This window comes from Garra rufa, chromosome 7 (assembly GCF_049309525.1).
Source record: "Garra rufa chromosome 7, GarRuf1.0, whole genome shotgun sequence".
Taxonomy (NCBI): domain Eukaryota; kingdom Metazoa; phylum Chordata; class Actinopteri; order Cypriniformes; family Cyprinidae; genus Garra; species Garra rufa.
Genome location: NC_133367.1, coordinates 2,895,007 through 2,908,927, shown reverse-complemented (window position 1 = coordinate 2,908,927; position 13,921 = coordinate 2,895,007). Strand labels below are relative to the sequence as shown.

At 25.9% G+C, this 13,921-nt stretch overlaps 1 protein-coding gene across 1 annotated transcript in view; it reads right to left on the bottom strand.

The window, feature by feature from the left end:
• LOC141338951 (lysine-specific demethylase 4D-like) overlaps positions 1-13,921 on the bottom strand; it is an 86,810-nt gene that overhangs the window by 66,814 nt on the left and 6,075 nt on the right. Inside the window, exons 2-3 of the mRNA XM_073844563.1 lie at positions 8,804-9,229; positions 3,600-3,775 (exon numbers count right to left, since the gene is read on the bottom strand). Coding sequence (XP_073700664.1) covers positions 3,600-3,775; positions 8,804-9,217 — 590 coding nt within the window. The 5' untranslated portion in view covers positions 9,218-9,229. The remainder of the gene's footprint in view (positions 1-3,599; positions 3,776-8,803; positions 9,230-13,921) is intronic.

Genomic DNA, 13,921 nt, shown 5'->3' with positions numbered 1-13,921 from the left:
TAGAGAAATCCTGAAATGTTTTCCTCAAAAAAACTATTTCTTTATGACTGAAGAAAGAAAGACATGAACATCTTGGATGACAAGGGGGTGACTACATTATCTGTAAACTTTAGTTCTGGAAGTGAACTTCTCCCTTAAATTTAAGTCATATTATTGACACAAAGGTCCAGATGAGAGAGAACTTTAAGGAATGAAGAATAACTGACTGTACAAAAATGCAAAACTTCCCAAACTTGGTCTCAAATTTACATTCAAACCCCCAAAGAACAACAATTTTAATGTTAAACGAGTTTACTTCCAGAACAAAAATGTACAGGTACCCCCTTGTCATCCAAGATGTTCATGTCTTTCCTTCTTCAGTCGTAAAGAAATTGTGTTTTTTGAGGCAAACATTTCGGGATTTCTCTCCTTATAATGGACTTCTATGGTGCTCAAGAGTTTGAACTTCCATAATGCAGTTTAAACGCAGCTTCAAAGGTCTCTAAACAATCTCAGGTGAGGAAGAAGGGTCTTATCTTGCGAAACAATTGGTTATTTCCCCAAAAAAAAGACAATTTTTATACTTTTCAACCTCAAATGCTCGTCTTGTCTAGCTCTGCCTGAACTCTGCGTATTCCTGTTCAAGACAGTTAGGGTATGTCAGAAAACTCCCAGCATTTAAGGTTAAAAAGTATATAAATAATATATTTTTTTGGAAAATAACTGATCATTTCACTAAATAAGACCCTGCTTCCTCGGCTGGGATCGTTTAGAGCCCTTTGAAGCTGCATTTAAACTGCATTTTGGAAGTTCAAACTCGGGGGCACCATAGAAGTCCACTATATGGAGAGAAATAGATAATTTACTCAGCCCCTTGTCATCCAAGATATTCATGTCTTTCTTTCTTCAGGCTTAAAGAAATTGTGTTTTTGGAGGAAAACATTTCAGGATTTCTCTCAGGATATAGTGGACTTCTATGGTGCCCCTGAGTTTGAACTTCCAAAATGCAGCTTCAAAGGGCTCTAAACAATCCAAGCCGAGGAAGAAGTGTCTTATCTAGCGAAACAAAAAAAAAAAAATTTAGATACTTTTCAACCTCAAATGCTGGTCTTGTGTAGCTCTGCCCGAACTCTGTGTATTCCTGTTCAAGACAGTTTGGGTAGGTCAAAAATTTGAGGTTAAAAAGTATATAAATAGTAATTTTGTTTGGAAAATAACCAATCGTTTCACTCGATAAGACCCTTTTTCCTTAGCTGGGATTGTTTGGAGCCCTTTGAAGCTGCATTAACACTGTATTTTGGAAGTTCAAACTCGGGGGCACCATAGAAGTCCACTATATGGAGAGAAATAGATAATTTACTCAGCCCCTTGTCATCCAAGATATTCATGTCTTTCTTTCTTCAGTCTTCTCTCCATATAGTGGACTTCTATGGTGCCCCTGGGTTTGAACGTCCAAAATGCCGTTTCAAAGGGCTCTAAACAATTCTAGCCGAGGAAGAAGGGTCTTAATCTAGCAAAAATTCAATTCAAATTCAAGAATTGAATTGGAATTTAGGAGTCTTTCTCAATTCAATTCTGAATTGTGCACAAGCCTGCAAAGAAGATCAAACGTCCTTGTAGGACGATTTTGAAGGTGGCGGATGAGATGGTAGTTTTTCGACCCCGTTAACTGTCTTGTACAGGAATACACAGAGTTCACGCAGAGCTACACAAGATGAGCCTTTGAGGTTAAAAGTATATAAAATGGTAATTTTTTTTGGGAAAATAACCAATAGTTTTGCTAGATAAGACCCTTCTACCTCGACTGGGATCATTTAGAGCCCTTTGAAGCTGCATTTAAACTGCATTTTGGAAGTTCAAACTCTTGAGCACCATAGAAGTCCATTATATGGAGAGAAACTCTGAAACAGATCATTCACTCAGCCCCTTGTCATCCAAGATGTTCATGTCTTTCTTTCTTCAGGCTTAAAGAAATTGTGTTTTTGGAGGAAAACATTTCAGGATTTCTCTCCATATAATGGACTTCTATGGTGCCCCTGAGTTTGAACATCCAAAATGCAGTTTAAATGCAGCTTCAAAGGGCTCTAAATGATCCCAGCCGAGTTATTTTCTAAAAAAAAAAAAAAAAAATAGCAATTTGTATACTTTTTAACCTCTAATGCTGGTCTTGTCCAGCTCTGCCTGAACTGTGTATTCCTGTTCAAGACAGTTTGGAGTGTTCTTATCTTCTTCTCCAACTTCAAAATTGTCCTTCAAAATCCAGAACTTTAGAAAATAACTGATTGTTTCGCTAGATAAGACCCTTCTTCCTCGGCTGGGATCATTTAGAGCCCTTTGAAGCTGCATTTAAACTGCATTTTGGAAGTTCAAACTCTTGAGCACCATAGAAGTCCATTACATGGAGAGAAATTCTGAAACAGATCATTCACTCAGCCCCTTGTCATCCAAGATGTTCATGTGTTTCTTTCTTCAGTTTTAAAGAAATTGTGTTTTTGGAGGAAAACATTTCAGGATTTCTCTCAGGATATAGTGGACTTCTATGGTGCCCCTGAGTTTGAACGTCCAAAATGCAGTTTAAATGCAGTTTCAAAGGGCTCTAAATGATCCCAGCCGAGTTATTTTCTAAAAAAAAAAATAAAAAATAAAAAATAATAGCAATTTGTATACTTTTTAACCTCTAATGCTGGTCTTGTCCAGCTCTGCCTGAACTGTGTATTCCTGTTCAAGACAGTTTGGAGTGTTCTTATCTTCTTCTCCAACTTCAAAATCGTCCTTCAAAATCCAGAACTTTAGAAAATAGCTAATTGTTTTGCTAGATAAGACCCTTCTACCTCGGCTGGGATCATTTAGAGCCCTTTGAAGCTGCATTTAAACTGCATTTTGGAAGTTCAAACTCTGGGGCACCATAGAAGTCCACTACATAGAGAGAAACTCTGAAACAGATCATTTACTCAGCCCCTTGTCATCCAAGATGTTCATGTGTTTCTTTCTTCAGGCTTAAAGCAATTGTGTTTTTGGAGGAAAACATTTCAGGATTTCTCTCAGGATATAGTGGACTTCTATGGTGCCCCAGAGTTTGAACGTCCAAAATGCAGTTTAAATGCAGTTTCAAAGGGCTCTAAACAATTCTAGCCCGAGGAAGAAGGGTCTTAATCTAGCGAAATGATCAGTTATTTAAAAAAAAAATATATATATATATATATATACTTTTCAACCTCAAATGCTGGTCTTGTCTAGCTCTGCCTGGACTCTATGTATTCCTGTTCAAGACAGTTCGGGTAGGTCAAAAATTTGAGGTTAAAAAGTATATAAATAGTAATTTTGTTTGGGAAATAACCAATTGTTTCGCTCGATAAGACCCTTTTTCCTTAGCTGGGATTGTTTAGAGCCCTTTGAAGCTGCATTTAAACTGCATTTTGGAAGTTCAAACTCTGGGGCACCATAGAAGTCCACTATATGGAGAGAAATCCTGAAATGTTTTAGTCCAAAAACACAATTTCTTTAAGCCTGAAGAAAGAAAGACATGAACATCTTGGATGACATGTTATTGACACAAAGGTCCAGATAAAGAGAGAACTTTATAAACCCCATTGTATACGTTTAAATCAAACAAAACATACTTTTTACTATTAGCCAGTTTGCGATATTCTCCGACCGTCATGGACTTCTTCTGGATGTTGTATTGTGTGAAGAGTCCCGATTGGCCGGTCACCACTTGCATGATGGGAGCGGGAATGACCATCTCTTCAATGGTTTCGTAGGAACGCCGCGGCTTCCACTCCTTTGGCGGAATAACCTAAAAAACAACGCATGAACTTTAATATATGTGTAAATCCTTAGAAAACAAAGACGCAAGTCTTGGTATTAAGAATATCTGAATAAAGGCATTTAAAGGCAGACCTTTTTATTCAAGGTTAATTTATAAATATATTATTGTTAATTCATGTTCATTCATGATACATTTATGTTAATTTATACAACTTGGACAGGTAAATTAGGATGTGTAGAAATTAGCATTAACTAAGATTATTAAATGGCATTAAAGTATTATGTATTGTAATTTTATGTGCATTCTTTAGTATTAATGATGAGCAAAGTTTGGAGAGGTTAGTTTTGATAAAGTTTATTTAACATTAAAAAAGCAAATATTTATTCAGTTTTATATCAGTATTATTTACTGATATAAAAAAAATCATACAGAACTGTACACACACAATGAAAACAAATAAGAAAATTGGTGTGATTATTGGGATTACATTTAGATCAAAAGATATATGTACAAACAATATAATATAAACAAATAAGATTTTTATTTTATTTAAATTATATTGCTGCATAATATTTCATTAAATTGCGTACTGAATTAAATGTAATTGTATATTACAATATTTTTTTTATTATTAAGATTAAAAACAAAACATTTGCCTTTATCATATTGCTTTTGTGGGTCATGTGGGCAAAACTTTTCACTCAATTATATACTTTAACATCAGTTAATGCACAGAAATATACTTGAAAGTACAACAAATAATATTTTTACTGCATTTACTAATCTAGGTTCATGCTAATTGTTTACATATACTAGTTTAACATTTCAAGTTGTAAAATTAATTTTAGTTCAATATGAATGACCATGAATTAACAATGGCGCATTTATATTTAAACATTAACCTAGATTAAGAAATACTTTCAAAAAGTGTTGTTTACTGTTATTCGTGATGATAAACGAAAGAATTTAACTTTACTTTTAAAAGCAAATCTTTTAAATTTAAACTCAACTTAAATCAAACTTCTAATTAGTTCAAATGTACATTTAAATCTAACTTAAATCACACTTCTATTTAGTTTAGAATTTTAATTTAAAACTAACTTAAATCAAACTTCTATTTAGTTAAATCCAACTTAAATCAAACTTACATTTCATTTGAAATTTAAATCTAACTTAAATCAAACTTCTGTTTAGTTGAGAATTTCTATTTAAATCCAACTTTAATCAAACTTCCATTTCACTTAAAATTTTAATCCAACTTAAATCAAACGTCTATTTTGTTTAAAATGTACATTTAAATCTAACTTAAATCAAACTTCTACTTAGTTTAGAACTTTAATTTAAATCTAACTTAAATCAAACATCTATTTTGTTTAAAATGTACATTTAAATCTAACTTAAATCAAACTTCTACTTAGTTTAGAACTTTAATTTAAATCTAACTTAAATCAAGTCTATTTTGTTTAAAATGTACATTTAAATCTAACTTAAATCAAACTTCTATTTAGTTTAGAATTTTAATTTAAATCTAACTTAACTCAAACTTCCATTTAATTAAAAAAAATTATTTAAAATCTAACTTAAATCAAACTTCCATTTAATTAATTTTTTTTTAAATCTGACTTAAAACAAACTTATTTAGTTTAAAATGTACATGTAAATCTAACTTAAATCAAGTGTCTATTTTGTTTAAAATGTACATTTAACTCTACCTTAAATCAAACTTCTATTTAGTTTAGAATTTTAATTTAAATCTAACTTAACTCAAACTTCCATTTAATTAAAAAAAATAATTTAAAATCTAACTTAAATCAAACTTCCATTTAATTAAAAAAAAATTTGACTTAAAACAAACTTCTTTTTAGTTTAAAATGTACTTTTAAATCTAACTTAAATCAAACTTCCATTAATTTTAAAATTTAATTCTAACTTACATCAAACTTCTATTTAGTTTCAAATGTACATTTAAATCTAACTTCCATTTAATAAAAATAAATAAATCTAACTTAAATCAAACTTCTATTTAGTTGATCATTTTAATTTAAATCTAACTTAAATAAACCTCCCATTTAATGTGAAATTTAAATTTAAATCCAATTTAAATGAAACTTCCATTTATTTTCAAATTTAAATCTAACTTAAATCAAACTTCTACTTAGTTTAGAATTTTAATTTAAATCTAACTTAAATCAAACGTCTATTTTGTTTAAAATGTACATTTAAATCTAACTTAAATCAAACTTCTATTTAGTTTAGAATTTTAATTTAAATCTAACTTAACTCAAACTTCCATTTAATTAAAAAAATAATTTAAAATCTAACTTAAATCAAACTTCCATTTAATTTAAAAAAAATCTGACTTAAAACAAACTTCTTTTTAGTTTAAAATGTACTTTTAAATCTAACTTAAATCAAACTTCCATTAATTTTAAAATTTAATTCTAACTTACATCAAACTTCTATTTAGTTTCAAATGTACATTTAAATCTAACTTCCATTTAATAAAAAAAATAAATCTAACTTAAATCAAACTTCTATTTAGTTGATAATTTTAATTTAAATCTAACTTAAATAAACCTCCCATTTAATGTGAAATTTAAATTTAAATCCAATTTAAATGAAACTTCCATTTATTTTAAAATTTAAATCTAACTTAAATCAAACTTCTACTTAGTTTAGAATTTTAATTTAAATCTAACTTAAATCAAACTTCTATTTAGTTTAGAATTTTAATTTAAATCTAACTTAACTCAAACTTCCATTTAATTAAAAAAAATCTGACTTAAAACAAACTTCTTTTTAGTTTAAAATGTACATTTAAATCTAACTTAAATCAAACTTCTATTTAGTTTAGAATTTTAATTTAAATCTAACTTAACTCAAACTTCCATTTAATTAATAAAAAAAAATATTTAAAATCTAACTTAAATCAAACTTCCATTTACTTAAAAAAAATTAAAATCTGACTTAAAACAAACTTCTATTTAGTTTAGAATTTTAATTTAAATGTAACTTAAATCAAACTTCCATTTAATTAAAAAAAATCTGACTTAAAACAAACTTCTTTTTAGTTTAAAATGTACATTTAAATCTAACTTAAATCAAACTTCTATTTAGTTTAGAATTTTAATTTAAATCTAACTTAACTCAAACTTCCATTTAATTAAAAAAATAATTTAAAATCTAACTTAAATCAAACTTCCATTTAATTTAAAAAAAATCTGACTTAAAACAAACTTCTTTTTAGTTTAAAATGTACTTTTAAATCTAACTTAAATCAAACTTCCATTAATTTTAAAATTTAATTCTAACTTACATCAAACTTCTATTTAGTTTCAAATGTACATTTAAATCTAACTTCCATTTAATAAAAAAAATAAATCTAACTTAAATCAAACTTCTATTTAGTTGATAATTTTAATTTAAATCTAACTTAAATAAACCTCCCATTTAATGTGAAATTTAAATTTAAATCCAATTTAAATGAAACTTCCATTTATTTTAAAATTTAAATCTAACTTAAATCAAACTTCTACTTAGTTTAGAATTTTAATTTAAATCTAACTTAAATCAAACTTCTATTTAGTTTAGAATTTTAATTTAAATCTAACTTAACTCAAACTTCCATTTAATTAAAAAAAATCTGACTTAAAACAAACTTCTTTTTAGTTTAAAATGTACATTTAAATCTAACTTAAATCAAACTTCTATTTAGTTTAGAATTTTAATTTAAATCTAACTTAACTCAAACTTCCATTTAATTAATAAAAAAAAATATTTAAAATCTAACTTAAATCAAACTTCCATTTACTTAAAAAAAATTAAAATCTGACTTAAAACAAACTTCTATTTAGTTTAGAATTTTAATTTAAATGTAACTTAAATCAAACTTCCATTTAATTAAAAAAAATCTGACTTAAAACAAACTTCTTTTTAGTTTAAAATGTACATTTAAATCTAACTTAAATCAAACTTCTATTTAGTTTAGAATTTTAATTTAAATCTAACTTAACTCAAACTTCCATTTAATTAATAAAAAAAATATTTAAAATCTAACTTAAACCAAACTTCCATTTAATTTAAAAAAAAGTAAAATCTGACTTAAAACTAACTTCTATTTAGTTTAGAATTTTAATTTAAATCTAACTTAACTCAAACTTCCATTTAATTAAAAAAAAAGTAAAATCTGACTTAAAACAAACTTCTATTTAGTTTAGAATTTTAATTTAAATCTAACTTAACTCAAACTTCCATTTAATTAAAAAAAATCTGACTTAAAACAAACTTCTTTTTAGTTTAAAATGTACATTTAAATCTAACTTAAATCAAACTTCTATTTAGTTTAGAATTTTAATTTAAATCTAACTTAACTCAAACTTCCATTTAATTAATAAAAAAAATATTTAAAATCTAACTTAAATCAAACTTTCATTTAATTAAAAAAAAATCTGACTTAAAACAAACTTCTTTTTAGTTTAAAATGTACTTTTAAATCTAACTTAAATCAAACTTCTATTTAACTTAAAATGTATATCTAACTTAAATCAAACTTCCATTTATTTTAAAATTTAAATCTAACTTACATCAAACTTCTACTTAGTTTAGAACTTTAATTTAAATCTAACTTAAATCAAGTCTATTTTGTTTAAAATGTACATTTAAATTTAACTTAAATCAAACTTCTATTTAGTTTAGAATTTTAATTTAAATCTAACTTAACTCAAACTTCCATTTAATTAATAAAAAAAAATATTTAAAATCTAACTTAAATCAAACTTCCATTTAATTAAAAAAATTTAAAATCTGACTTAAAACGAACTTCTATTTAGTTTAGAATTTTAATTTAAATCTAACTTAAATCAAACTTCCATTTAATAAAAAAAATAATTTAAAATCTAACTTAAATCAAACTTTCATTTAATTTGAAATTTAAATCTAATTTAAATCAAACTTCCATTTAATTAAAATTTTAATTAAACTTAAATCAAACTTCTATTTAGTTGATCATCAAACTTGCTTTTAAATTAAAATTAAAATTTAACTTCCATTCGATACCTTTGCCAAACCGGCACGATGAGCTCCTTGGGTCTCAATGTAGGCCACGTACTTCCCGAAGTCCTTGAATTCCTCCATTGTGGGTCTGAAGGTCATGATCTTGTAGGAGGAGTTGGCCGCTGGAGGAGGTCCCGGGGCCAGGGCCGGAGCCACAGCTGGTTCTGGAAACTGTGGTTCTGGAAACGGTGGTTCTGGTGTGAGTTCTGGTGCCGATGGTTCTTGCTTTATTTCTGAGTTCAGAGTTGGTTCTGCAGACGGTTCCAGGACTGGACCTGAAACCTGTTCTTGGCATGGCTGCGGCTCCGAATCCAGGGTGGGTTGGACAGGTGAATCTTGAGCGGCATCTGGTTGTGAAGTGACGCCTGGAGCCGGTTCAGGCTCAGGGTTCGGGTCTGGAGGTAAAGACGGGTCCATGACTGCAGGATGCTGCGGATGCAAATACAAAATATTACCAATCAATAACCACACCACTATTATAAAAAACATCAGAGAAAAACTGCTGAGATGAACTAAAAATGCTGATCATAAACTTGCTGAGTATAAAAATAATTTTTTTTTTGTTATCGTCCCCCATAAATTAAAATTGGTAGTTGAGGAATTATTTTTCCGTAAAACCCAAATCATTTAGGTTTTAATTTATTTGAATGCATATGAAAAAATAATGATGTCAACAGAAATACAAAAACTTATAAATAAGCCTGAGTTTAACTAAAAGGTAAAGAAGCTAATTATAAACTTAGGTTTAATACTAAAAATTTTTATGTTATAAAACTGACATTTTTTGTTAAATTTGCTCATCATAAATTATAGTTTTTTTTAGTTGACATATAGCTTTTCTGTAAAAGTTTTATTTTCTAACATCCATATTTTAGGTTTCAATTTTTGAATGTATGAAAAAGTGTATTTCTTTCAAGTATTTACAGGCAGAAATTTAAATTTAATATATATATATATATATATATATATATAAAAATTTAAATTTAACTTAAATCAAACTTCTATTTAGTTGAGAATTTAAAGCAAACTTCCATTTAACTTAAAATTTAAATCTAACTTAAATTAAACTTCTATTTAGTTTAGAATTTTATTTTAAATCTAACTTAAATCAAAATTCCATTTGATTTTTGTTAAATTCGCTCACTATAAATTATAGATTTTTTTAGTTGACAAATAGCTTTTCTGTAAAAGTTTTATTTTCTAACATCAATATTTTTGGTTTCAATTCATGAATGTAGGAAAAAGTGTATTTATTTCAAGTATTTACAGACAGAAATACAAATATCTAAAAATAAGTTTAAGATGAACTAAAACGTGAAAAGGCAAATTAGAAACTTAAGTATGAAACAAACCATTTTTGTTAAATTCGCTCATTAATTATAGTTTTTAAGTTGACAAATAACTTCTCTGTAAAAGTTTTATTTTCTAACATCAATATTTCAGGTTTCAATTTATGAAAAAGTGTATTTAATTCAATTTAAAGACATAAATACAAATATCTAAAAATAAGTTTAAGATGAACTAAAACGTGAAAAGGCAAATTAGAAACTTAAGTATGAAACAAACCATTTTTGTTAAATTCGCTCATTAATTATAGCTTTTAAGTTGACAAATAACTTCTCTGTAAAAGTTTTATTTTCTAACATCAATATTTCAGGTTTCAATTTATGAAAAAGTGTATTTATTTCAATTATTTAAAGACATAAATACAAATATCTAAAAATAAGTCTGAGATTAACTAAAAAGTTTAAAAGCTAATTATAAACTAGTATGAAACTAACCTTTTTTTGTTAAATTCGCTCATAAATATAGTTTTTAAGTTGACAAATAACTTTTTTGTAAAAGTTTTATTTTCTAACATCAATATTTTAAGCTTTAATTTAGGAATCTATAAAAAAAAGTGTATTTATTGTAGGTGTTTAAAGTCATAAATAAAAATATGTAAAAATAAGTCTAAGATTAGCTAAAAATTTAAAAGCTAATTATAAACTTAGGTATGAAACTAACCTTTTTTGTTTTAAATTCGCTCAACATAAATCGTTTTTTAAGTTGACAAATAACTTCTCTGTAAAAGTTTTATGTTCTAACATCAATATTTTATGTTTTAATTTATGAATGTATAAAAGAAAGTGCATTTATTTTGGGTGTTTAAAGTCATAAATAAAAATATGTAAAAATAAGTCTGAGATGAACTAAAAAGTGAAAGAGCAAATTACAAACTTAAGTATGAAACTAACCTTTTTTTTGTTAAATTAGCTCATCATAAATTATAGTTTTTAAGTTGACAAATAACTTTTCAGTAAAAGTTTTATTTTCTAGCATCAATATTTTAGGTTTCAATTTATGAATGCATGAAAAAGTGTATTTATTTCAAGTATTTACAGACAGAAATACAAATATCTAAAAATAAGTCTGAGATGTACTAAAAAATTAAAAAGCTAATTATAAACTTAAGTATGAAACTAACCAGTTTTTAAGTTGACAAATAACTTTTCAGTAAAAGTTTTATTTTCTAGCATCAATATTCTAGGTTTCAATTTATGAATGCATGAAAAAGTGTATTTATTTCAAGTATTTACAGACAGAAATACAAATATCTAAAAATAAGTCTGAGATGTACTAAAAAATTAAAAAGCTAATTATAAACTTAAGTATGAAACTAACCAGTTTTTAAGTTGACAAATAACTTTTCAGTAAAAGTTTTATTTTCTAGCATCAATATTCTAGGTTTCAATTTATGAATGCATGAAAAAGTGTATTTATTTCAAGTATTTACAGACAGAAATACAAATATCTAAAAATAAGTCTGAGATTAACTACAGTGAAAAAAGCTAATTATAAACTTGTATGAAACTTTTTTTTTGTTAAATTTGCGAATCATAAATTTAGTTTTTAAGTTGACAAATAACTTTTCAGTAACAGTTTTATTTTCTAACATCAATATTTTAGGTTTCAATTCATGAATGTGTAAAAGTGTATTTATTTCAAATATTTACAGACATAAACACAAATAAGTAAAAATAAGTGAGATAAACTAAAAAGTAAAAATAAATAATTATAAACTAGTATAAAACTGACATTTTTTGTTAAATTAGCTCATCATAAATTATAGTTAAGTTGACATAACTTTTCAGTAAAAGTTTTATTTTCTAACATCAATATTTTAGGTTTCAATTTATGAATGCATGAAAAAGTGTATTTATTTCAAGTATTTACAGACAGAAATACAAATATCTAAAAATAAGTCTGAGATGTACTAAAAAATTAAAAAAGCTAATTAAAAACTTAAGTATGAAACTAACCAGTTTTTAAGTTGACATAACTTTTCAGTAAAAGTTTTATTTTCTAGCATCAATATTCTAGGTCTCAATTTATGAATGTATGAAAAAGTGTATTTATTTCAAGTATTTACAGACAGAAATACAAATATCTAAAAATAAGTCTGAGATTAACTACAGTGAAAAAAGCTAATTATAAACTTAAGTATGAAACTAACCAGTTTTTAAGTTGACAAATAACTTTTCAGTAAAAGCTTTATTTTCTAACATCAATATTTTAGGTTTCAATTTATGAATGCATGAAAAAGTGTATTTATTTCAAGTATTTACAGACAGAAATACAAATATTTAAAAATAAGTCTGAGATTAACTAAAAAAATCAAAAAGCTAATTACAAACTTAAGTATGAAACTATCCTTTTTTGTTATATTCACTCATAAATTATAGTTTTTTTAGTGGACAAATAACTTTTCAGTAAAAGTTTTATTTTCTAACATCAATATTTTAGGTTTCAATTCATGAATGTGTAAAAGTGTATTTATTTCAAATATTTACAGACAGAAATACAAATATCTAAAAATAAGTCTGAGATGTACTAAAAAATTAAAAAGCTAATTATAAACTTAAGTATGAAACTAACCAGTTTTTAAGTTGACAAATAACTTTTCAGTAAAAGTTTTATTTTCTAGCATCAATATTTTAGGTTTCAATTTATGAATGCATGAAAAAGTGTATTTATTTCAAGTATTTACAGACAGAAATACAAATATCTAAAAATAAGTCTGAGATTAACTACAGCGAAAAAAGCTAATTATAAACTTAAGTATGAAACTAACCAGTTTTTAAGTTGACAAATAACTTTTCAGTAAAAGTTTTATTTTCTAACATCAATATTTTAGGTTTCAATTTATGAATGCATGAAAAAGTGTATTTATTTCAAGTATTTACAGACAGAAATACAAATATCTAAAAATAAGTCTGAGATTAACTACAGTGAAAAAAGCTAATTATAAACTTAAGTATGAAACTAACCAGTTTTTAAGTTGACAAATAACTTTTCAGTAAAAGTTTTATTTTCTAACATCAATATTTTAGGTTTCAATTTATGAATGCATGAAAAAGTGTATTTATTTCAAGTATTTACAGACAGAAATACAAATATCTAAAAATAAGTCTGAGATTAACTACAGTGAAAAAAGCTAATTATAAACTTAAGTATGAAACTAACCAGTTTTTAAGTTGACAAATAACGTTTCAGTAAAAGTTTTATTTTCTAGCATCAATATTCTAGGTTTCAATTTATGAATGCATGAAAAAGTGTATTTATTTCAAGTATTTACAGACAGAAATACAAATATCTAAAAATAAGTCTGAGATTAACTACAGTGAAAAAAGCTAATTATAAACTTAAGTATGAAACTAACCAGTTTTTAAGTTGACAAATAACGTTTCAGTAAAAGTTTTATTTTCTAGCATCAATATTCTAGGTTTCAATTTATGAATGCATGAAAAAGTGTATTTATTTCAAGTATTTACAGACAGAAATACAAATATCTAAAAATAAGTCTGAGATTAACTACAGTGAAAAAAGCTAATTATAAACTTAAGTATGAAACTAACCAGTTTTTAAGTTGACAAATAACTTTTCAGTAAAAGTTTTATTTTCTAGCATCAATATTTTAGGTTTCAATTTATGAATGCATGAAAAAGTGTATTTATTTCAAGTATTTACAGACAGAAATACAAATATCTAAAAATAAGTCTGAGATTAACTACAGTGAAAAAAGTTAATTATAAACTTAAGTATGAAACTAACCAGTTTTTAAGTTGACAAATAACTTTT